At 57.6% G+C, this 24,874-nt stretch overlaps 1 protein-coding gene across 6 annotated transcripts in view; it reads right to left on the bottom strand.

Annotated features, from left to right (window-relative positions):
- Window positions 1-24,874, bottom strand: part of MPRIP (myosin phosphatase Rho interacting protein) — a 133,232-nt gene that overhangs the window by 9,522 nt on the left and 98,836 nt on the right. For 3 of the 6 annotated variants that reach the window (XM_055135107.1, XM_055135108.1, XM_055135111.1), the window contains 12 exons: window positions 24,440-24,529; window positions 20,195-20,304; window positions 17,361-17,922; window positions 15,652-15,768; window positions 9,494-13,300; window positions 8,134-8,281; window positions 7,663-7,780; window positions 6,772-6,931; window positions 6,120-6,239; window positions 3,588-3,674; window positions 2,785-2,947; window positions 1,733-1,818 (listed from right to left, as the gene is read on the bottom strand). In XM_055135107.1, the coding sequence (XP_054991082.1) occupies window positions 1,733-1,818; window positions 2,785-2,947; window positions 3,588-3,674; window positions 6,120-6,239; window positions 6,772-6,931; window positions 7,663-7,780; window positions 8,134-8,281; window positions 9,494-13,300; window positions 15,652-15,768; window positions 17,361-17,922; window positions 20,195-20,304; window positions 24,440-24,529 (5,568 nt within the window). Of the gene's footprint in view, window positions 1-1,357; window positions 1,420-1,732; window positions 1,819-2,784; window positions 2,948-3,587; window positions 3,675-6,119; window positions 6,240-6,771; window positions 6,932-7,662; window positions 7,781-8,133; window positions 8,282-9,493; window positions 13,301-15,651; window positions 15,769-17,360; window positions 17,923-20,194; window positions 20,305-24,439; window positions 24,530-24,874 lie in introns of all 6 variants that reach the window. The other 3 variants (XM_055135110.1, XM_055135112.1, XM_004612817.2) reach the window with 3 other exon arrangements.

Raw genomic sequence — 24,874 nt, 5'->3', positions numbered from 1 at the left:
CACATCTTCCCGCAAGGCTCTTCACATATGGGCCGGGGAACGGTGGCATCACAGGTGCTCCAGCACCAAGGGGTTTCTGAGGACTTACTTCTGCTCCTCCACCTCCACTGCTTCACCAAGCCCGGGGCTGCAAGGGTCTCAGCATCGCCCCAGGGCCTGTTCCCACACCAGGGCTTTTGGCTTTTCTTACACTGAAGCTCAGACAGGTCAAATGGCCTCCATGGGATCCTGTCCCCAGCCTCTCCCCTTGGTCTGGGTGCCGGCCTTCCGGGAGGCTTGTCCTGGCATTGAGGCTGATACTGTTCGCCTTTGCCACGGCTGTTCCCTGCCGGTGCCAAAGGCCCCCCTGAGCGCCCCTCTGAAAAGCCCTCTACAGGCCCGCTATTGCTCTGCATCTCTGCAGGCTTCACACACGCACCCGGGCACACAGGATGGGCTGGGCGCCCAGCAGACCTCTCAGTTGTCTGTTGTCTGCAGGCGGGTCAAAGGCCTGTGTCACTAACACTGACCTCGAAAGAGCTACTTTAGCCTCAAATGGGAGGGAGACTTCTCTACCTGAAAATCAGATAGCAACAAAAGGCAAGTTTTCCTTTGCCAAACAGAATGTTTCCGTGTTTTAAGGGCAGGAAATGCAAACTCAGTTTTCAATCAAGTATAATCCACGTGATGATATGGGGGACTGCTGGGACAAAAGCAAACTGACTCAGGTTTAAAATACTTTCTTTTAAAACTCACCCTTTCAAGTAAACCCATTTCACATGTTTCAAACTAAGACCCCCATAGCTAGAGCAGAGAGAGAGAGAGAGAGAGAGAGAGAGAGAGAGAGAGAGAGAGAGAGAGTGTGTGTGTGTGTGTGTGTGTGTGTGTGTGTGTGTTGGATGAGAATACGCCAGGGAGCACATTCCCAGGTAATTTGTGAAGGGACGCCTGGCTGTGTGCAGCCTGGGAGTGGAACCCGGTGAGCTGTGCGTTTGGGGGCCAGAGGCCCAAGAACCAATGCTGGCGAGTGTCCAGCCCAGTCCTGCTGTCAGTGCTCTGCAAGACCCTTCCTCAGCAGCCTCCTGAACCTCAGCCAGTCCCTCCCCAGCCTGTGACCTGACCAGGGGGCACAGCCTGCACCCTGACCGAGGGCAGGGGCAGCGCTCGGCCTTTGAGCTGAGAGGCGAGTTCCCTGCAGAGTAAGCCAGGGGAAGAGGCGGGAGTGACAGTGATGTCCCCAGAGAAGATGACAGAATGTCCCTGGGCTGCATGTGTGCCGGTGGCGCGGGTGAGTGCAGGTGAGTGTCCTCAGGAGCTTGCTGTGGATGTGAGCGGTGCATGCAGGCAGCGTGGGTGCACAGTGAGGCGGTTTACCTACATGACAGGGGACCTGGAAGCGGGCTCGTTTCAGTTATCCCATGAGACCTGCTCAATTACGGACTGTCAGGGGAAAGAGCAAAAAACAAGACACACACACAATCAATCCCAAATGCAGCATGCTCGTCCCTCCCCCCCGCCCCCGCCCCCAGACAGGCACGCTGGGTGGGCGAACCGGCTCCGGCTCCAAGCCAGGGAAGGCGCAGGGGCGTAGAATGTCAGCTAGGGACACACGAGGGTCTCTGCACAGCTGACCCCTTCTCTCGGGCCAGGCCCGTCTGCTAAGCACATGGGCAGGCGAGTTCTGGGCCCGGGCCCCTTGCTGCAGCATGAAGAGGGTTCTGAAGGGGCTTCCCCGGGGCTGCACCACACTCACCTTGGACCTGATGCTTCTGAGCTGTCGGCTAACACAGGATCGGTCTTTCTTCAAGAAGTCAGGGTTGCTTTTAGATTTCATTATATCTGAAGGAACAAAAAGGCTCATACTTCCATTTTCTAAAGCCCACTGGATCAAATAAAAATCTTCCAGCTTATTGTTATCACCATCCCCAGTGCCACAGCCTTAACTATCCAGTGGCCATAAGCACACAGTCTTTTTCTAGACAACTGTGAAAAGGGTGTGGGCCGGCTCTGCTGCCCATTTCTGCTGGGCTTCCTCACTGGGATGCAGCTTTCCTGACCACAGTCTTCCCGGTACTCGTTGTCTCACCTTCTCCCCAAGAGAACCCAGCTTCCTGGCAGCAGACTGAGGCCATCTCATCTACCCATCCTCAGTGTGCTAATGGATTTCTCAGAAAGCCGACATAAACACAGAACCCCACACTCAGGGCCAACCCACACCATAGATCTTATGTACGTGAGTTCTGATATTTTTACGCTGTATTTCTATCTTTCCCCAGTCTCTAAACAAAAAATATCTATCTGAGCTCTTTTAAGGACTATAGCATTTCTGGGGCTCGAGAGAGAGCAGAGTGGGCCAGGCGCTTGCTGTGCCTGTGGCCTGCTGGGCTTGGGTCCCCGGCATCCTTTATGCAGTCAGGAGTAAGCATTGAGTACTGCAGCGGGTGGCCTGAACGCGCGCGCGCACTCTCTCTCTCTGTTCCCAATACTAATGAAGCCAGGCACCCTCTCAGTGGGAAACCCCTCTCCTGCTTCCTCTGCAGATTCCATGGTAAAACTGCCAACAAAAAAAAAAAAAAAAAAAAGAAGACGGAATGTTTAGGGGACAAATAACACCTCCTGTAACTACTCTGAGAGCACACACCCAGAGGAAGCGAATTCCCTCCTCACTCTCAGGACGCAGCTGCCACCACTGTGCGGGGGCATAGCTTTCGCAGAAGCCACTGTGCCCACTTGCCCCTGGCCTTGCCCCCTGTTCTCTGCAGGTGGATCTAAGGTTCTACACGGATGTGGCGGTTTCAAGCTCACCATAGCCCGACACGGGCGCGCTGTCCGGTGACTTTTCACCCAGTGCTTCTGTGGCTGCTTTCAGCTGCTCTTTCAATCTGCTGATGTCGCAGTCGGCTTTGGCCTTCACAATGCTGAGCTCCGTGTAGATGTCTTTGTACTTGTCACTGGCATACTTTTTGTCCTTGGGGATAAAAGAACAGAGTCAAAGGGGTTACAACCGGGCTTCCCCCCTGGGGCTGGAATGCTGCTAGGCAGTGGAAGGACACAGAGCTGTCTCCACAGAAGAGGCCCAAACTGGACAGTGACTCAGGTGCGGAGAAGGTCTGAGAACTCCTGGACCTCAGGGCTCCTAGGAGCCCCTCTGGCTCGCCTTCAAAGCACACAGGAAGTCAAACGCTGGCTCCTCACTTCCCTTCACCCCTCTGCTGGCATTATGAGAGAACCTGATCTAGAGATGCATCCCTCATGGAAATGAAATGAGAGAGAAAGAGAGGGGGGGGGGAGGGAGAGGGTGAGAGGAGGAGAGGGAAAGAGGGAGAGGGGGAGAGAGCTCTCAATGGCTGAGCACACGTTTCTGTGCAGAAGGCCTGGGTTCAATTCCTGGCACCAGATGATGCCCCAAGCACCACCGGCGTGATCTCTGAGCACTGTGCCAGGAGTAGCCCCTAAGCACCACTGAGTGAGGCATCCTCTCTCCCCGGAGGCAAGTCACATCTAGACCAACACGAGGACTCTGGAGACTGAGCGGACTTCTGCTTCCTGCCCAAGCCCTTCCCCAGGTGCCCCCCGCCCCCTGTCCCCAAGCCCCCATTTGCCCTTACCCGCAATGCTGTCTGTAGCTCATCTTTGAGAGAGCTAATCTCCTGCTTTAGGTACTGGATTTCCGATTCTTTGACCCGCAATAAGACCTGTAAGTGAAGAGACAAGGGACAACATCATGGGCAACGGGAGGTCCAGCACAGACACAGTGATGAAGTTCCCAGCCCACGCTGGGAGCCGGCAGCCGGCTTCTCTGACCCTCATGGGTACAACTGAGAACGCTACCCAGTATACTGCCAGCACTTCTGCCAGCTCAAACAGTTCACAGAAAAATTGTCGCCATGCATCTTCCTGTTTCTAAGAGTCCCTCTTAGGCTGGGGTACCTGTGGTGTTCCTAGGGCTGGACTTACAAAGACGTTCCACTGTAAACCTGGTGAATTCACTCAGCCTCTCCCACATCAGCTAGTATGAAATGTTCTCATGCTGAAACTTCAGTTGAATTAGGAAAAATCTAAGTGTTTTATACATAGACATACAAATCCTTCTCCTATGGGGCCAGAGCGACAGTACAGCAGGTAGCACATTTGCCTTGCATGCAGCTGACTCGGGCTTGATGCCCGGCATCTCACATGGTCCCCCAAGCACTGTCTGTCTGTCGTCCCGTTGTTCATCAATTTGCTCGAGCGGGCACCAGTAACGTCTCTATTGTGAGACTTGTTACTATTTTTGGCATATCAAATACACCATGGGTAGCTTGCCAGGCTCTGCTGTGCGGGCGGGATACTCTCAGTAGCTTGCCGGGCTCTCCGAGAAGGACGGAGAAATTGAACCCGGGTCGGCCACGTGCAAGGCAAATGCCCTACCCACTGTGCTATCGTTCCAGTCCAGGTTTGATCCTCGGCATCACATCTGGTTCCCCGAGCCTGCAGGGGTGGTTCCTGAGTGCAGAGTCAGGCATAATCCCAGAGCACTGCCAGGTGTGGCCCCAAAACAAGCAAATGTGAAAGATTGAATGATAAGTTATCTGCGAGAGGAAGTGGAGGGACAGAGCTCAACAGACTGAGAGCGAGTTGAAAGCCCAGGATTGATTCTCACACATGGTCCCCTTCAGACTGCCAGGCATGACTCCTGAGCAAAGAACCAGGAGTAGCTGCTGATCACTGCTTGGTGTGGCCCCCCAAACCAACAGAATAAATTAAGGGGCCAGGGAGAGCGCACAGGGGTTAAGGCGCTTGCCTTGGATTAGCTGAGCTCAGCCCTTCCTACTACTGCATATGACCCCCGGGAGGGAGCCCCGAGCACCACTACCGCCCCATAAAAGTTCCAAAAGAACCACAGGAGAACCAAACTCACAAATATGACAAGCTGAGCCTCGGGGGACCTGAGGAATATTCAAACGTAGGTGAAGTCTTTTTTTTTTTTTTTTTGCTTTTTGGGTCACACCCAGTGATACTCAGGGGTTACTCCTGGCTCTGCACTCAGGAATCACTCCTGGTGGTGCTCGGGAGACCATATGGGATGCTGGGAATTGAACCCAGGTTGGCTGCGTGCAAGGCAAACGCCATACCCACTGTGCTATCACTCCAGCCCCTGCAGATGAAGTCTTAATAATGAAATTTTGTCAACTCACCTATGCTTCCTTTTTATGCCCTATCGGTCTAATTCCAACATCTTGTTATAGCAACTTTTGCAACAAGTCTGACATTCTCTTTTGCTTTTCACAAGTCTCATTGTGCCCAAGTTCTCCCTAACTTTTAAATGATCTTGTTTTGTCTTCCTGTTTGTTTGGAGTCCGTTTTGTTTCGGGCTGTTACCCCACTCACCCCCAAGCACTACCAGGAACAATTTCTGAGTGCAGAACCAGGAGTAAGCCCTGAGCATTGCCAGGTGTGACCCCAAAACAAAACAAAACAAAACAAAATCATTCTCAGGGCTGAAAATGGTTCTCAGGCTGAAGTACAGCAGGTAAAGTAAGCACCTGCTTTGCACGTGGCCGACCTGGGTTTGATCCCTTCATATAGTCCAGAACACTGCCAGGAGCAATCCCTGAACACAGGGCCAGGAGCACCACCAGGTAAGACTCCCCCCAGAAACACAAAACCAAAACCACTGAGTAAAATCACCCTAACTCAAGGGTCAGGGAGATGGCTCAGAGGACTGAGCACTGCTCTGTGTGAGGGAGGCCTGGGCTCAAGCCCTGACTCCACATGGCCCCTGAGCCCAGAGCCGGAGCGATCCTTAACACAGAGTAGGGTTAATCCAGCAACAGCTGCAGGGTATGGCACAAAACCAAAAAACAGTCTGGCTTAGAATGAACCTTGCAACCCTAAGAACAAGGACACGCCAGAGTCTGGCAGCTGCTGGACTCAGAGAGTTATCAACTATCTCCTTTTTCTGTGTTTGTGACATGGTAGGGATGGAGGAGAGACCAGCGTGGGGCAGGGACAGGCCCTGCGACCCCTCTCTGGCCCTCAGTGCCGGCAGCCTTCCCCTCTGCTGTGTGGGGTGCTGGCCTCAAGTCTCGCTCCTGCACTGACCGTGTGAGCTGGGCGTCCACCTGGGACTGGTGCAGGGGAGAGGGGCGAAGCGGTACCTCTAACTCATAGGCGTCCTTGCCCTGGGCGAGCGGCGAGCCCGCAGCCTCCCCGCCAGCGTCCCCTGTCAGCAGCGTCCGTAACCGTGAGATCTCTGCGGCCAGGCGGTTATTCAGCTCCTAGGGACAGCAGAGAGCAGCTCGCTCAGCAGGCACCCCAGAGCTCGGCAGGCGGAGAGTGTGGCAGGGCTACCACACCAGCGGCCCATTTTAGCCGCAGGCAGCTCCATGGGGCTGTGCCTTGGGCCCTGCTACCTCTGTCAGCACACATGGATGCGCCTGCTTGCAGGAGTGGTGTACCCCCCTCCCCGCCTTCGAGCCAGAAACAGTCCTCGCAAGCCTCGAGTGATTGCAGACCCAGCCTAGCTGGGACTGACGCCTGCAGATGACCATGGAGCTGGCAGTGCCATTCGGGACCCCCAGAACAGCGCGTTTCCAGAAGAGCAGGAATGCTTCCAGAGCATACTCTGACACAAATCAGCGTGAGCAGTGTAGGCCCTTAGCCGAGAGCTGTCTGCCATGCGGCCCCTGCCTCAGGGAGGGGAGATGCCCTGGACACCCTGGCAGTGAGCCAACGGGCGACCACCACAGGGGCCGCTGTCAGCACCCCTCCCTCCGCCCATCGGGGAGGACCGAAGGAGGCTGCAGTCACCTGGTTGTGGGCGTTGAGCTCCTGGTTCTCGCGCTGGCACTGCCGCAGGGCCTGCCGCTCAGCTTCCAGCGCCTGGGCCAGGTGGGCGTTCTCCAGGCACTTCTGGGAGTACTGCTCCGACAGCACCTCCAGCTCCCTCTGCACCGACTGCAGCTCCTCCCTGGGGACACACCGCCGCTCACCGCTCAGCCCAGCCCCCGGACAGCAGAATCTGCACCCGGCTACACCCTGTGGGGCTCTCCGGGGGAGCGGCATGGTGCGTGGAGTGACAGGACCACACTCCCCAGCTTAATTTGGACTTGTTTGCTGAGACGTTTTCCCCCCAGGGAACTAACTTCCAAGGTGCTGAGTCTGCTGACCTGGGCCCGGCTCCATCAGTCCCAGGGGAAGGTCTCATCCCCGTGACAAGAAAGGCTTCTCCCAGCGGGCCCTGAAACCACCCAGCCCTCCCAGCTGCAGCCTCGCGGGGAGTCTTCTTCTCCGGAGGCCACCTCAGGGCTCCCAGCTCAGGCCTCCCATCCTCTCCGGCTCGGGTCCGAGAGCACAGACTGCGGCACAGACCCCGGCAGGCAGGGCACTTAGAGTGCTTCCTTTGCAAACCTTCCTCCTTACATTTTTTTTTCTTTTTGGGTCACGCCCAGCGATGCTCAGGGGTTATTCCTGGCGGTGCTCAGGGGACCATATGGGATGCTGGGGATCGAACCCGGGTTGGCCGCATGCAAGGCAAACACCCTCCCTGCTGTGCTATTGCTCCAGCCCCCTCCTCCTTACATTTCTGGGCTCTGCTTCTTTGACTTTAAGAACAGGAAGCCCACTCGGGCTGAGAGCCAATATAGGACCCTGAACACATGCAACCCCAGGAGCCCTGCGGGGAGGCAGCCCCCAACTCACAGGTACTGCCGCCGCAGGGCCTCGATGTCCGAGTTGACGCTGCTGATCTGGGAGCGCTGGCTCTTCTCCAGCTCCCGCTCCAGCTCCTCCCGGTGGGCGTTCTTCATCGCTTCAATGGCTGCGGGCAAAGATGCAGGTGGGGTGACGGGGCCACCCGCTGCCCCCGCTCACCCACGCTGGCCCTCCCGGGGACGCGGGGGTCCTGCTCCGCTGCTCGCCTCAAGGTGAAAGCCAGACTCAAGCATCAGCTTCTGGCCGCTCGTCTCCCTCCTGCTACCCAATGGGTGAGCTCTCACAGCCACGCAAGGGCAGCCCAGGGCCCCCAGACAGGGCGGAGGGCAGGGTTATCAGCTGCGCGGTGGAAATGGTCCTACCCAAAGTTGTCTGCGGGGAAGAAGCAGGGTGGGTGTGGGGGGCCTGGAAGGCTGCTGCCGAGGGCACTGAGACCAGCCCTTCCCCTGAGAGCCCCACCTGAGATGGTGGCTGCGGTCTCCTCAGCCAGGAGCCGGTCCTTCTCTTCCCGCAGCTTCTCCAGTTCCCGCTGGTGCTGCCTCTGAAGATCCTCGATCTTCTTCTGATGCGTCTCCTCCATCGCTGCGAACCCGCGCTCACACGTAGCCTGCAAGACGGCAGAGGCCCTCTGTGAAGGCTTCCCGTTACCTCCAGGTTGGGGTCCTGTTAGCTGAGTAAACTCGCAACACCCCTTAGCCCCAGGACAAAACATGCCCTGGGAGCTGAGTCCTGAGCTGGTGCGGCCACGGAAGGCTGCCGGGCCTCACCAGATGATTTCATGCCTTCAGAGCATTTAGAACAGGGCCTTGACATTTCTAAAGTCTGACTTTTCTGGCCGCTCTCACTTCTGTTCCTCCAGGAAATAAGCTAGTGGCGTGGGGGGAAGGAGGGTGGGATTGAACAGGCCATCCTGGGCCTGGACAGAGCCAGCAAGGGAGCACTGGGGGGGGAGCCAACGACCAGGCCTGGCCTGGAATAAGCCCAGTGTCAGTTATGAGCTGGACATTCTGTAAGTAGCCACTGTCGGAGAAGGGTACCAAAGCCATTCTGCACGGGACAGGAGGGGCAGGAGGGCTGGGTGGCAAGGCCGGGCTGCCACTACCAGCTGGTCCCTTCACCAAGGGCCCCTGAAGGGAAGTGGCTGCTACGGGAACCAGGTCAGGCAGCGTCACCTCTTCCCTTCCGAACTACGTCCTCCAGCTTTTCTTTTCTGACTAGCCAAGAGGAGCACTAATTAGTGGCTCCACCAGCTGTGCCAGGCCAATGTGTGAGGAGCTGCAGAGGGGCTGGCACTCCCTGGATGGGCCCCAGGAAGGACTGGGTCACCCCTTCCGCTGTGAAGGGGTGCAATGTGAGATGTTGGCTGCACAGAGACCCACTTTTAGCCCAAGTCCCTTGTAAAATCTGCTTCCGAGTAGGGATCAGGCCTTTCATTCTCAGAGACGGGGGAATGTGGCATGTTACTCTCCAAGCGCAGCGCTGGGGACTTCTCTTCCTTAGACTGGTCTGAGCAGACCAACGGGTCAGAAAGGAGACCAGAAGGCAAACCATCCCGCAGGGGATTCCAATCCCACGCGGTCACCGCAAGCCTTCCTGAGATCTTTGGTAAGAATCCCATCCTCCTCCTGGGGGGTTGCTAAGCAGAGCCCCACCCCCACCCCCTCCCTGCTCTGAGATCACATCGTGGCCGGCAGAACCGAGGCAGAGAGAGAACCGCTGACTCCAGAGCAAGTGGGCACCTGTCACTCCACCCACGCGCCTGGCCCCAGCAGGAAAAGGTCTACCCCGCCACTGCCCGCGAGTGAATCAAGGCTAAGACCTTCAGGCTCTCAAAGTCTCTCTGGTACTTCTCCCGCAGGGCGGCCGTGCTACCCTCCAGTTCCCGATGCTCCAGCTCCCCCCGCATGGCGTCCATCTGGGCCTCCAGCTCCTGGATGCGCTCTCTCAGGCCAACCGTGCAGTCGGCCTCCCCGGCCGGCCCCTGCAGGGCTGCCCCGGAGGAGAGGGGCTGCGGAGTGTTGGGCGCGGGCGCAGGCAGGGCCCCATGGCGCTGCTGCTGGCAGTGGTGCAGGGCCTCGTGCAGGCACTGCAGGCTCTGTGAGTAGTGCTCCTGCAAGGTCCTCAGCTCCTCCTCGTGGATTGTCTGCAGCTCTTTGATCTTGAGCTGGAACTTGTCCTCGAGGGTCTGCATCTGCTCCACGTGGTGCCTCTCCAGGTCCTGCCGGTCTCGGACCGAGGCGTCAAGCTGGCTCAGGATGAGGCTGTGCTCGGCCTGCAGCGTGTTCTCGGCTCGGCCCAGCTGGGCCACCACACAGCGCAGCTCCTCCTCGTACCTCCCCTGCAGGGCAGATATGTTCTCACTGTGCTTGCTCTCCGCTTCGGCCAGGCACCTCTGCTGCTGGTCCAGCTGGGTCACCTTGGCCTTCAGCTCTGCGTTCTCCCTTTCAACGATGGCGATCACCTCCAGGTACTCACTCTTCTGCTTCCGGAGCAGCTCCTCGTACTCCTCTCTGAGCGCCCCGACAGCCTGCACGTGCTCCTGGCACGAGACGCCCCGGCCCTGCCAGGACTCCTTGAGGCGCTGGAGCTCCTTCTCGTACTCGAGCCGAATTCTGCAGGCGGCATAACACACCTGAGCCTGAATAATGGCATCCTGAACCAACAACGAAGAGTACTGACCGAGGCCTCCCAGACAAGCGTTATAGGAGAGAGTCTGTGATGCCTGGAGAAGCTTCTGACAATCTCTCACAGATTCCACAGGGGCAAGAGTGGCCAGAGAGGCAGAAATCTGCCCCAAGAGGCTGGCTCTGTCTTTAAGCTGCAGGGCGAGTTCTTCCTGGATAGAAATGAGAGCCCCAGAACACTGGGTGGACAGGGAGGAGGGCTCTTGGTGGCCAGCTGCATCTTGGAAAGCACCCCCTGCCAGCAGGCTCAAGTCCCAGGACCCTCGTGCACTGTCCTCACCGCCTGCTGGAAGCCTGAGGGCTCCCGAGAGCTGCTGCATGACTTCCTCGAAGTCTGGCGTCTGGTACGCGCCCAGGATCCGGCCCAGAACCTCCCGGTGCTGCTGCAGTGCTGCCTGGGTGCCCTGGAGGGTCTCCTGCAGGCGCTGCAGCCTCTGCTGGAAGGACAGCCTCACCGACTGCACAGCGAAACTGAGCTCAGCCCTGACCCACGTGGCGTCGGCCAGGGCAGGGATCAGGGCCTGCGGGAGGCTCCGTTGGTCACCTCTGGACCCACCAGCAGCCTCTCCACACAATGTCCCTAGGTGCTTACTCAGGGACTCAACCTGCTTCCAGAATTCTCCATCCACCAACACCTTCCTCGCCCAGGCGTCTGCAGGGACGCTGGGGTGGAGGGCGGCGCTTTCACACGCCGCCGCCTGCGAGATCTCCTGCAGGACCTGCGCGATGTCTGCCGAGGTGCTTCTCAGGGAGTCGGCTATTTGGTTGATCAGCGAGGCTTCCAGTGCGATTTGATCCGAAAGGAGCTTCAGCTGCTCTTGCGGCAGCAGCTCAGGCGGCAGCACCGGTGGCTGTGGCGCCAGCTGCCCTTTCTCCAAGTCACCACCCTCCTCTGGCCGGGCGTGGGCGGCGCAGGGCTGCAGGGCCTGGATGGCACTGGCGAGCGTGCTCTCCATGCTGACCAGCGGGCCGGCCCTCACTGCCGTCCACGCCTCCTCCTGGCCGGGCCCCGGCAGAGCGTGGAGCTGCTCCCGGCAGTCTTCCAGGTAAGCCAGGGCCTGGCTGTTCTTGATCTGGAAGTTGCCGAGCTCCCCCACATGCCTCTCGACCGCCTCTGCCCTGGCCTGCCTCTCCTGCTCCAGCTGGGCGGCCAGGGCCCCGACCTGGAGCAGGCTGGCGCGGAGCTGCTCGCGGAGACGGGCCTCTGTGCCCACCCACTGCTGGTGCAGGGCCAGCAGGGCCTCCTGGCTCTGGCCCTGCTGGCTCTCCAGCTTCACTGTCACGTCTTTGAGCTTCTCCTCTGTGATATAGAGCTTCGTCTCCAGGGAGTGGATGATGGAGAGGTAGGTGTCAGAGTCACTGGCGGCAGGGAGCGAGCCGGGGGCCGCCTCGGAGGACATGCTCTCCTCGGAGGGGGAGCGGTCCTGACTGGTGTCGGAAGACGTGCTGCTGGTCCAGGTCTTCTCGGAGCCCTCAGGCTGCGTATACTTCTGGCACTGGATCGTGGAGAACCGGATCCTTTGCCTCTTCACACAGGGCATCCCCTGCTCTGCTTTTGCCATGCTCTGCATAGGCCCCTCCCTGTCAGGCACTTCTGACTTGGGGGGCACAGCCCCCTCTTCTCTCCTGGGGCTGCCATCACTGTTTTCCTCTCCCAGGGCAGCCCCAGGGTCTTCCTCCTCGAGTCTTGAGGGTGGGAAGCCAGCGGCTGGCGGCTGGGGGCCTCCAGGCAGGACACTGTCCCCCTCAGCTTCTTCCGGGGCATTCGGGGGCCCTTCTGTGACCTCTGAGGACTCCTTTGCCAATTTCCTTAAAATCTCTTCCTTTGCCTGGAGCTTCACTTCTGTTTCCTCTAAGCTGCTCCCCAAAGCAACCATTTTAACCAAAGCCTTGTTGAGGTCCTGGTCTTTCTTTTCTAGCACTTTCTGGTGCATTTCCTTGATCTGCTTCAGCTCCTCCTCCTTGTCCTTCAGCAATGCATGCAAGCTCTGCAGCTGGCCGGCTGCCCTCCTGTACGAGAGCTCCAGGCTCTGGTAGTCCGCCTCTCTCTCTCGGAGCTTCTCCTGGAGTGCGGCCACGTCCCCGTCTGACTGAGCGGCACGCTCGGCCAGCTCCTGGAACCGCTGCCGAATCTGGTCGCGCTCCTGGCGGAGGCTCTGCACGTGCTCGGCCAGCTTCTGGATGCTGGCCTCCTTCATCTCCAGCTGCTCCTCCAGCCGGTGCACCACCTCGCTGCCCTCGAACTTGGCGCTCAGCTTCTCCTTCTGCAGCACCTCCATCTGCTGCTCGTGGTCCTGCAGCTGGTCCTCGTAGGCGCAGGCCTTATCCTCCACCTCCTTCAGGTTCTGCAGCAGGGCCTGCTTCTCCTTCTCGCAGCTCTCTAGCAGCAGCTCGTAATTCCGCTGCAGCTTCTCCTCCATCAGCCGCTGGGCCTGCTCGCTGGCGCTGAGCTGCTGGCTGAGGTCGGCGATGCGCTCCTGCAGCCTCTGCACCTCCTTCTGCCGGTCCTTCTGCAGCGCCTGCTGCATCTCCAGGTCGCGCAGCTCCTGCGTCTTCTCCAGCAGCAGGGCCTCTGCACTCTTGAGCTTCTGCTCGCTGGCCTGCAGCTGCCCACTCAGCGTGGCCTCGCTGTGCTGCCACTCCTCCAGCTGCTCTCGGACCTTGTCCTTCTCCAGCTTCAGGTCGCTCTTGAGTTTGGCCAGCGCTTGCTCCTTGATGGCCAGCTCAGCGGCAGCATTGCTGAGCCTCGCCTGGAGGCTGCGGATCTCCGCCTCATGGTGCCGGATGGCGTCCTTGGCCTCCGCATAGCTACGCTTCAGAGACTGGATCTGCTGTGTGATCAGCTCCTGGCGCTGGCACTGGGCCTCCAGCTCACTCTGGAGATCTTGGTTGACTTTATGGAGCCTCTGCCAGGCGCCGGAGGGGGAGGTGGCCACTTCAGTCTTAAAAAAACCGATTAAACACTGGTTAGTACCACTCGGGCCTCCCAGTTCTGAGTGTCACACCTCTGGCCAAGTCAACCACAGAAAAGCTCCTTGGTGGGTTTGTCTTTTCTCCTTGGCACTTTTTTTTTTTTTCATTAAAAACCATCCAATGAATCACCTCAATATTTTTGGCAAGTAGTTGCTTCCAGGTAAACAGAAAACATGGACAATAACATCAAACAGATCTAATCGAACAGCTTCTAGGAGAAATAAACCAAACAAAACTGAATAATGGCACACACTGATAAAGCAAAACAAAGACAGCACGACACAGAACTGGGGAGAAGGGAGGGCGCTGACACCAGGGCCGGCCTAGGTCTGGACAAACCCTAGGGAAGCGCAGGAGGCAGGCGCGGGGGATGATGTCACTTCCTTCTAGGACAGGGAGAAGGAAGGGAGGCCACGCGGGCATGCCGGGGAGGTGACATCCGCAACAGTTTCCTTTGGAAAGTGGAGCCCGTCCTCTCCCATGACGGGAGAACTAGTCTCTGCCTGTAAGAAGACCAAAATGAGGGGTGGGGCGGGGACAGAATCCATGGAGTGAGATATGATAACCAACAAAACAAACAAACCTCTGTGGAACTTAGGGTCAGAAAGTGAAGCATGCAGAAAAACAAGAACAATGGAACACAGTGAAGCAGAACTCCCCATCCCTGAAGGCGTGAGGAATAGACAGAGCCAACACAGGTGGGGACACAGGAACGGCAACAAGAGCGAGAACAGTCCAGCCTAAGAATTTGGCCTGCCCGTGGTGCCCTCTGTCTGCTGGTGGGGAAGCCACAGATGTGACACTCAGTTACGTCAAGTTACAGTTACACTCCGCCTCCGCACCTCGCAAGCTCCTCCTCCCAGCAGTTAGCAGTTAGCGTGCGCCCCCCGCGAAGTGACTCCTGACCCCGGGCCCAAAGGCTTGTACTCATTCAGGCCTTTAATGAGAGCATCTCTGAATCACAGAGCAAGCTAACAGGAACCCAAGATTATACCGGGACCAGCTGTGCCAAGACAGGGGCTCCCGCAGGCTCATGCAATTAGCCATGTTAGACAAGGAGCAGGGTCTTTGGTTAGCAATGTGCAAAATTTCCTGCTAGTATCTTTCCCACCTGGTGAGAGGTACATTCATGGAGAACTGGGGGGCCCAAGCAAGGACAACCTAGAGAGTTTGCAGGGCTGACCCAGAGCGTCCTGAGAGGGGAGAAGGCAGGGAAGAGGGAGCCCACCATTCATTTCCTGTTGTTGGAAAGTCTGAACTGGGTACCATGGCAACTCCAGTGGATGATGGGACAGGGCAGGAAGGCCTGGGGAACCCCAGGACAAGCCAAGAAGAAAGAAAAGGAGCAGGCAGAAGGGCCATGCAAGAGGAGATGCACTGAAAGAGGCAAGGAGGTAGATTTGAGACCCGGGGTGGCCGAGAACTCTGGTTCATGTGCTGCCTAGGACAACTGAAATCATATGAGTGCACTGACCTGGGAACAGTGACAGAGGACTCATCAGTCACGAGAGCTGAAGGGCCCAAGGGGAGGGTCACGGGCCCAAGCAGCCCTGCATTCCTCGCTGGTTTGTTTTATCTAACGTAGGGGCCACTCCTGGCAATGCTCAGCCCGCAGTGCTGGGGCCAACCGGAGCCCTGAGAGTTAAGTTCTCCATCCCAACCTCACTCCGGTGCTCCCCATGCACTCATCTGCCAGTAGTCTCTCCTCCTGCACACCTACTGCATGCAGTGTCCCTAGCACAGGCCTCGGGGCTCCAAAGTGGCAGGACGGTCGGCCTACACTGGCCCGCCCAGCTCGGGCCAGAACCCACAGGGTTACTTGGCCTGATTTTTCCCTTAAAACTAGACCTAGGCTGAAATTAAGAGTGGTGCCACACCCCTGATGACAGCCTCAGGTGTCTGCGGAGTATAGACAAGGAAGGGAAGTCAGGGAAGGACTGTGTCTGGCTGTGAACGAAGCTGTAAGGGCACGTGCTAGCTCATCACTCGATTTCCCCAACTGTCCAGTAAAAACCATTCCTAACTATGCTGTGCGGAATAGGCTGGGTATGTTGAGAGTCAGAAGTCCACCCAAACTTGTTTTATTAAAGAACAAGAGAAAAACCCTTAAAGAGAATTCAGAGAGTTACGCCAAGATGTGATACCAGGAGGGAGGATAACCAGAGGTGGCTGCATCGCGAGCCAGATTGGGGGAGAGAAGCCAGGGGCACAGTAACAAGGGGCTGCCCCGCTCAGCCAGGTTTTGCACATTCCTAGCCCACCTGGGCCCCACACTGAGCCCCCGAGAGCACCTGAAGGGCGTGGCAGCCCCTCAGCCTACCTGCAGAACATAGCCCTCCCGGGCGCTCTGCTCTCGGCCCAGGGCCACCCGGAGCTGCTCCTGCAGGAGGCGGTTCTGCTCTAGAAGGTCAGAGGCCTCCTTCTGACTCTGCTCCAACTGTTGGCAAAAGAAATTTGTTTAAGCACTGCTGTGGTGAGACCAGCGGTGGGGGCGGTTCTGACTCGGGCTGGGGGTCAGCAGACACAGGCTTCCCTGCAGCCGCACCTCAGCGTCTCTGCTGCATGGTCTTTACCCACACCACCCGCAGACGGCTGCTGCCAGGGGTGGACACAGCATCCACCTGACTCTCCCTTGCTGGGCTGCAGCATGCAAACCTGCACAGAGAGTAAGTGCTGCGTCTGCATTAGGAGCAAGACCCCGCGGAGGCCCTGTGTGACCCTCACTCAGGCAGACCCCCCGGAGGCCCTGTGTGACCCTCACTCAGGCAGACCCCGTGGAGGCCCTGTGTGACCCTCACTCAGGCAGACCCTGTGGAGCCTTGTGTGACCCTCACTCAGGCAGACCCCGCGGAGGCCCTGTGTGACCCTCACTCAGGCAGACCCTGTGGAGCCCTGTGTGACCCTCACTCACGCAAAGCACTTTGTCTCTGCCTTGTCTTTCACCTCAAGGGCTCTATTTGGATCAGTTTTCTACAATGGATCTCGTACAAAATTCTACTTGCAAAAAGGGTTTCTGAAGGGTCTCATAAACTGTGGAGACCAAGCAAACTACTTTGTACACTTCTTGCGTTCAATAGCTCCAAATTCAGCCATTCATTCCCCACAGCAGAGCTGAGCTGAAAGGTCCAGAGACCCCCAGACGTGTGGACACTGTTGTACAACTCTGGCTGGCAGGCCCATTTTTGGCAGCTGGGAGCATGTGAGTCTGAACCCACCCAGTCCCCTCAGCGGGGCTCATGCTGATTATACTGATAGGACAGACCAAAGTGTCGAGGCTACTGAGTAAATGTCAGCCTCAAGAATTCATAAAGCTGGGGAAGAGTAAAGATAGGCAAGTCTTCAACTTTAGCGAGTTCTGTATAGACAGAGTTGGGACACGCTGTTGAGTGTTCTGAAAAGGCTAGTACAACAGGGAAACGTTTCCAAAGAATCCGAACACCCCTCCTTAGTCACGGGACTCCCTGCTTAGGCGTATACGTCATATGCTCAGATGTGATTTCTGGACACATTTTCAGGAAGATCCTACTCATCTCCACACCAGGCCTGCTGGGGCAAGACCTGGCCAGCTGAGCTGAGAAGTTCAAGGGCTCCCCTCATGTCCACATAGGCAGGAAGCATCTCTCACCCCCAGACTCGGCATACCCAGAGGGTTCACTGACTCCTGCCAGGCTACTGCAAAAGCATCAGGGCTTGACTTTGCCCCAGCTGCTGCCTGCTTGGCCCATCTGGGAGAGCCCCTCCCGCCACGCCCATCCCTCTCAGGCCTAAAATTTCAAACTTACGCTTGAGTCGGGCAACAAGTTCCCACCTGGGCCCTGCAACTGCACAAATCTCCCTTCTGCCCACATCGGGCCCGGGGCAACAGTGTCCCTGGCCGGAGAGCTAGATCCTCCTTTGGGAAGGCTCAGTGCCCCTTGGCTGCCACCCTGAAGGTGACACGCTCCCGCCCCTCCCTTCACCTGCACGGTGCCCTCCCCTGTCCCTGATGGCTGCTGTCCCCGTGTCCCGCGGGCACTGCCCTCCTGTTACCTCCTTCTCCAGCAGGGAGGTGAGCTCGTGGGTGGAGAGCCGGTCACTTCCGCCCTCAGACGACAGATGCAGGGGGGCAATGGGCACCTGCTTCTCTTCCCGGAGGGGGGTGGTTTCCACCTGGTGCCACCGCTGCTCGATTTCCACGTGGACATTCTGGGTCTTGAGGTCAGTGGCCGCAGGCAGCCCCGGGCTTCGGTCCACTTCCATCCGCAGGGCTGCGTCCTCAGCACCGGGGCCGTCCACAGCATCCAACATCCCAAAGCGCTTGCGCCGTTCCTCCCGCCGCCGGGCACGCTCCCGCTCCAGCTCGCCGGACTCCACCTCAGGACTGAGGCTGGGGGCACCCGACATGCTGGCCCGCTCCTGGGCCAGGGCCTGCTGGATGGGGCGGAACTCGGCCCAGTCAAAGGTCTTGGAGCGCCCTTCTCGCCGCCGCTCCCGAGCCCGGCTCCTCTTCTGCTCGGGGTCCGGCTCCCCATGCTCCGCCTCCTGCTTCTCACTCGGCCTCTGGCAGGCTTCAAAGGCGGCGGTGCTCCGGTTCTTCTCCTCGGGCAGTGAGCTGGGACAGTGCAGACACAGTCATCAGGGCAGCTCCCTGGGCCCCCCTGCATGGCCTCGCCACACCTCACTCAGCTCCACTCCCAACAGCCTTGTCTCAGCCGTGGCACCCTGAGCAGAGGAGGGAATCCCTGCTTCTCCCCATCACTTAAAAACAAAAAAAAATTTTCTGGATTTGTTTTGCTTGTGGGCCATACACGTGCACCATACAGCTAGCTACTCCTGCTGGGAGCGGGGGGCCACACGGGGTGCTGAGGAGCAAACTGTCACTCTTGAGGGGACCCAGGCCTACGCACTGCAGGGAGCCCTCTGATGAAGCTGGAGGCCAGCCCAGGGGTGACTGAAAAGCAACTGCTTCAGAGATGGCACCACTCAGAGACAGGCGAGATCTTGTTCCAACCAGCCTCAAAGCAGGTGTTTACAGAGGCTGCAGGCTGGCGGCGGGCGCAGGGGTGCCTGGGAGGGCTTGGCAAGAAGCCACACGCGGAGTGGAGGTCTCTGGCCACTGGGAGGGAGCAGAACGCCCTCGGTGCTCGCCCAGGGCCTGGGTAGAGCAGAGAGTAGCAGCAGCCAGGGAGGCTCCAGGGAGACAGTTGGGCGCACAAGGGCCCACAAGAATGGGGCTATGCCCCCACAATAGGAGCAGGGATGCTTCTGGGGGCAGGGCTGGTGGCGATGCCATTTCCCCAACTAACATGCGAAACACAAGAGGTGGATGATGGCAGGACCTTCACCTGTATGACATGAGATGACACACACCCAGCTCATGCTGATATCCCCGTCCCCGAGCTGAAAGCTAGTCTACGCTCAGTCCCATGGGGAGGGGGGACAATGGGAAAAGCCTCCTCAAGGGTCCTCTATGCCGGCAGGACCCGGAAGCAGGCCTTGGCCTGGTGCCTCCAAGGCTGTCCTCCTTCCACTGCATATGCCTGGGATCTGGCCAACACGGCACTTTCCTCAGGCTGTAAGAGCGTCCAGGGCTGGGGAGGCGCGCAGACGCGCAGGGCAGGGTGTGGTGCTGGAAGCTGTGTGCATGCAGCCCTGGCATGGACAGCACCACGAGTCACAGTGCGAAGCTCAGGGGGAGGGAAGGAAGTGGGTGCCTACCCCCAACACGCACGGAGGTGGGCTCCTGGGGCAGGAAAGTGCCTCCGGACAGAGGCCTGTGAGCTCGGGAAGGCCCCAGAGGGCGGGAATGGCAGCAGCAGGGCCGCACAGCAGAGGCCTCTCCTGAGCCCGGGGCAGTCCTGCTCCAGTAGGATGGGCAAGGGCACAAGCCCACCTGTGCCCAATGCCGGCACTGCAGCAACAGGGCAGAGCAGCAAGGGGTGTCCTCAAGGTGCAGAGGCAGACCGGGTCACGGGCCCTGGGGGAGCACATCCTTTCACACCAACACACGGGAGGCTGTCCACTCACGGGAGCTGACGCTTCCGACAGGACACCTCTCTCCGTGGATGTCCTGGTTGCTGCTTCCGGTTCTAACTTGGGCACAAGCAAATGCTCTGCTGTGCAATCAGTGAAGGAATAAGGACACCCCCAGTGACCCCAGGAAATGGCCCTGAGAGAGGGTGGAGTTAGGTCCTGCCCCTGGTTCTTGGAAGTTCTGAGAGATGCAGAATGAACCGGAGGCAAGACGCTGACAAAGATGTAACATCACCATGATGGAGCCTGGGCGCCACAGCCCACCGAGACCAGCAGGCTCTTAAATACACGACCGGGAAGGGAGGAAGCGGGGTGCCAGCCGGAGGCTCAAACACAGAGCTGCAAGCACCTCAGAGCCAGGCCCTTCCTGGAGTCTTAGCCTCCCAAGGACCCCCCTCCTTGGACTTTTGTTTCTTCTAAAGGAAAACCAGCAGGTTTGAGTCATCAGGGCCGGAGGAGGGAGTCACTCGTGGTGGGTGCAAACCATGGAGTGTTTTCCAACATGGCTGCAGCACTGTGCGCTATCACAGGGCTCCCCTGGCTGCACCGTCACCCAGCAGACGGAGGAGTGAGAAGATCAAGAAGAGGAATGCTCCAGGGGGCTCTGGAGCCCCCTGCAGCTGGCGGCAGAGGACAGGGCTGTCCCTCAGGGCAGTCCTGACATGGGCACAGACTGCTTACTCAGATACCGCGGCCCAGCGTAGAGGAGGAGGAAACGGGAGGCATAAGCCCCAGAGGTGGAGGGAGAGTGAGGGGGCCCAGCGCTGAGGCTGTGAAGGAGGACGGCGCAGAGCCAGAGAGACAGGGAAGGGCAGAGGCGGCAGCCCCCTCGGGTACCCTGGCCCTCCTACCTTGTCACATCTGGGGCAGAGGTCGGATGGACGTGCTTCATGATGGTCTGGATCCAATTCCGCCGGATCCCAGAGGTCATGGCAGAGAGTGTGAACTCACCCTCCTTTGTCTGCACAAAAGACAGAGCATTATCAGTGAGCGATAGCTCCCCACTCCCTGGTCAGTCCCGCCGAGGACGGTGGCCAGAAGGTCCTCCTGGCAGTGCTCCAGGTGGCCACTGGGGCAGGGAGGAGAGTCAGTTGTGGGCACTGTATTCTTCCCAGGGTGATGCCCAAAGTGGGTGTGTGCCTCGCCCCAGAGCCAGGCAGGCAAAACACAGGCCTGAGAGACAACCAGGGAGAGGTGAGTGGCCAGCTGAGGCTGGAGAGTGGCCGTAGGCCCCAATGTGGGTTTTGTCTGTGGTGCTGAGGAAAAGTGAGGAGACCCTGTTGGTGAGGAGGGGTATGTCTAGACCTCTGGAGCCTTGGCATGGACAAGCAGGGGTACAGGAGTCTGCAGCGGCCTGGAAAGGGAGGGCATCACAGCCAGCTCCGTGGGAGAGTGCCACATCTGTGCTGAGGAACGCCTGAGACAGGGGCCGTAGGCAGAGACGACACCACGCCCGTCTCCTGCTTCTTCCCCAATAGGCTCCGTGTCTGTGAAGGGACAATGTCAGCTGCACTCAGTGGACCTGGCCACGTCAGCAAATTGTCTGCTAAGGACAGTCTGGGCACAGGCCCTGCCTGACATGGCCAAGGCCTCGCTCCTCGCCCAGCTCAGGCTCCCTCCCTGAAACCAGGCAGGAGGAAAGAAATAATAGAAAAACCTAGGAGTAGAAATCAATGAGCTGGATTCCCAAAAAAAAAAAAAAAAATCAAAAGACCAATGAAACCAAGAGCTGGTTCTTTGAAAAATAATAATATTGATAAACAACTAGCAAGACTCATGAAGAAAGAGAAAGAGAGAGAAGCCTACTAAACTGAATCAGAAACGAAAAGAGGGACATCACAACAGAAACCAAAGAAATTCAAAAGATCATCAGAGATTACTCTGAAAGTCTGTATGCCACGAAACAGGAGAACCTAGAAGAAATGGAGACATTCCTGGATTTCCATAACCTCCCAAGGCTGAACCAAGATTCGGAGTATCTAAATAGACCTATTACTAATCAAGGAAATCAAAACAGTAACCAGAAGTCTTCCCCCAAACAAAAGCCCAGGTCCAGATGGATTCACTAGAGAATTCTTCCATGTAAAGAGGACCTATTGCCAGTCCTCTGCAAGCCTTTCCAGGAAACGAAGAAGTGGAAACTCTCCCCAACAGACCCTAGTATCCATCTCCTTTCTGGACGTGGCAGTGTTGGTCTCTCACGCCGGGGCCCCCTGTCCCTGCGGCCCCTCGCTTCAGGATGTGGGTGTTTCTGGAGTCCGACCAGAGTCATACATTCTCTCCCATGACCTCACCGCTCACCTCCAGCGGAACGCTTTCTCAGTGCCAGGTCCACGCCTGCAGCTGCCTGTCTGATGTTCTTCCCGGTTCGGTTAGCTCCCTGCCCCCAGCAGAGCGGGGCACTGAGCACAGCCCCTCCCCCCGACAGATATGCTGTCACTGGGCTGCTGGAGTTCTTAAAGGAGCTCCCCATGGCTTCAGACACACCGTCTGGCCTGAACCCCCGAGGTTCTACCTTTTCAGTGGAGCCCCCTCGGCCGGTTAGCTCTGGGCACAAGGCTCTGCCTCCCCCTCACCAGGGGCCTGAGCCCTCCCCAGGAGCAGCCTGCTGCGTCGGGTTCTCCCCTCCGGCTGCCCTCTGCGTGTCTCATCACTGCACAGGGCTGCCCACTCCCATCACACTGCACTGCTTCCCACAACCTCCACCAAGGCTGAGCCCAAACTGGCACCCAGGGTTCCCACGGGCTGACCCTGCCTGACCTCTATATGTAGATCCTTCGCCAGGGTGCCCACCCCCAACCCGTTACCAGCCCTTCAGCCTCTTAGACGCAGAGGATGAACAGGCTGAGTACATGCTTTACATGCTGGCGGCCCGGTTCAATTCTCGGCACCACATGAGGAGCATCCCGGAAGCCACTGGGAGACCCTGAGCATCACTGAACACGCCCATGACCCACTCCTCCTCCTCCCCTCAACCAAAAATATAAGAAGAAAGACCCTAAAGGTCCCTAGTGGTGAGGGGGCTGTGCTCCCACTCAAAGTGAAGGGACTTAGGGAAATGCCTCAGAACAGATGTGCTCACCTCTCTCGCCCACACCCGTGAACAGTGAGGTGGGATCAGAATGACAGGTGAGATGCACTAGGGAGGGGGTGACTCAGTGTATGAGAGCAAAGTAGATCTCCAAGGTTCAGGCCCCAGCCTCACCACACAGGAAGTGGCCCTAGAGCTATCAGATTATAACCTGCTTAGCGAGAAGCTGCCACTTACCCCCAGGATGCCCTGCCCGGAGAAACCTGCTGTTCATGGTGGGGAGGCAGGGTGGGTGAAGGGCTCAGCAAGGGGCACGAGAATCCAGAATTCGCCTGGTCTCCCAGGCTGCCCCAAGCTTGCCCAAACCACGCCCCCTTCAGGAACAGAGGGCAAGTGGGCACTTGGGCAGCTGGCCGACTCTACACTGGCCCCAGTGCATTCTCCCTTTCCTGTTCCCTGACAGTGGCCGTATCTGTGTGTGTGGGGGGATGCCACATATGATCCCTTACGATCATGTATATCGGCAGCTCTGAATCCCAGGTTCCTCCAGGTTTAGTTAGTTCATCTGTGTCTGTCTCGATCTATGCTGAGTACAGTGACACAGCTGAGCTTCCACGGCAAAGACCTGTGGACACAGACCCCACGGGAGCTCTGTCTCTTGTGAGAAGCCAAGTCCCAGGGTGGCCTCTCTGTGGAGAGGCCACAGGGCCAGTGTTAACATCTTCTGGTTTAGTTTCTGGGCAACACTGGGTGCTGCGAAGGGCTCACTCAGCATAGCTCTGTGCTCGGGGATCCCCTCCTGGTGGGGCTTGGGGACCATGTGGGGTGTTGGGCACAGAACCCAGGCGTGTGCCAGAAATAGTACCCACTGTACTATTTCTCTGGCCCCTGTGCGGTTAGACTCTGTAAGGCAAGAGTTTATTTTGCCAAAGGGAGGTAAGTGCTAAACTTTGGAGTACCTCTGTTGACTCTGGGCAGAGATGGCCGCAGAGATGTCCACTCATGGAACAGGAGGGCAATGGGCCCTAACAGCTGCAGGGAGAGGCAGAGGCTGCCAGCAACCTGTGGGCAGCTCAGCTGGTCCCGACACTGAAGCCTCACGAGCCCTCCAGATGCCTTAGGCAGGCAGCTGCTTGGGTGGGCAGCATACAGCCCATGTCAGTGCCGAGAGCCAGCGGCCCCTGAGACAGGGGACCCATTCTCCATGTGTCCTTTCTCTTGCTGGTCCTGATTTGGGTCCTTCAACCACGAGAAAACTACACTTCTAAGTACAGTGCTTTCCTGTGGTCTGTGAACCATTTTGTTCCAGCTGACTTTTGAACCTGAGGTCGAGGTCTGGGGCACTTCCTAAGCTTGCAGTTGATATCAGAGAGAAATTGTCAGGAAAATTGAAAATGAATCTCCAACTTGGCTGACTCCAGGAGCCCTTGACTCACCAGCTTTGATGAAGCTGTCATGAAGATATTCTAGCTGGGGAAGGGCACACAATACAGGCAGTGTTTGGGGAACCATGTTTGGGGACTGAATCTGGGCGCCACATGCAGAGTTTGCACACCAGTCCTCTGAGCCATTCTCCAACTCCAGGTTTTAGTTTTTTAAAGATAGGAACAATGCCTGGCTCATGTGATTCCCTCCCAAGTCACATGAGGAAAAAAAGGTAAAAGTGGATGAATGAGTAAACGAAGGAATATTCGAACAAAAAGGACTTTGAGATCTAAGGAATTTACACTTTGATTCTTTTCTCCAAGAACATTCTTCTATCTGCCCCCAAACTTCAGAAACTAAAAAAAGGGGGAATGAAGGAAAAGAAAACAATCTTCTAACTAGAATCTTCCACACAGTCTTTAGATGCTAATGTTTAGTTTTGTTTAGATCATAAATGGGGGGTGGGACTGCAGGGCCCTGGCCAGGAGACAGTGTCTCGGTGCTGACATGCCTGCCGGCTCAGCATGCAGGAAGCCTGCCCTCAGCATCCCCGGGAAGGGACTTCAGCTCTCCAAGGAAGCCCAGTGCTCAAGGCCACATCCCCACCTCCATCCCGCCTCCCAACTCCACTCTGGCTTACGTGTATCTGAAAGCCATAGTTTCTTTGGACTGGATACTCTGTGACGTTCACACACGTGGACAGGTCGATTTCGCCGTCCAAGTCAGCTGCCTGCAGAGAAACGAGAAGCTCTTGAGATCTCCTAGAAAGTCAAGTCAGTCCCTACATGAACAAATTCCCACGTTGACTCATTTTTGGTTGTTGTTTACAGTGGCCACCTAGGGTGGCGTTTACGGGTCTGGGCCACTTGTGGAGATGCCCGGGAGCCACAGGGGCTCTACCCAGAGCCAGAGATCAAAATCAGCATCACAGGCAAGGCATGTAGCCAACTGAGCCACGCCCCGGGCCCTTCCATGTTGGGTCTTTATTTACACTTTGGGTGGTCTTCCAAATGGTACTCAGGGATCCAGAGCAACAGGACAGTGGGTAAGGCTAGGACCTTCAAAGAATCTTTGT

This window comes from Sorex araneus, chromosome 4, assembly GCF_027595985.1.
Source record: "Sorex araneus isolate mSorAra2 chromosome 4, mSorAra2.pri, whole genome shotgun sequence".
NCBI classification, from domain to species: Eukaryota; Metazoa; Chordata; class Mammalia; order Eulipotyphla; family Soricidae; genus Sorex; species Sorex araneus.
Note: the sequence above shows the minus strand (reverse complement) of the source record. Positions and strands in the feature narration are given on the sequence as shown.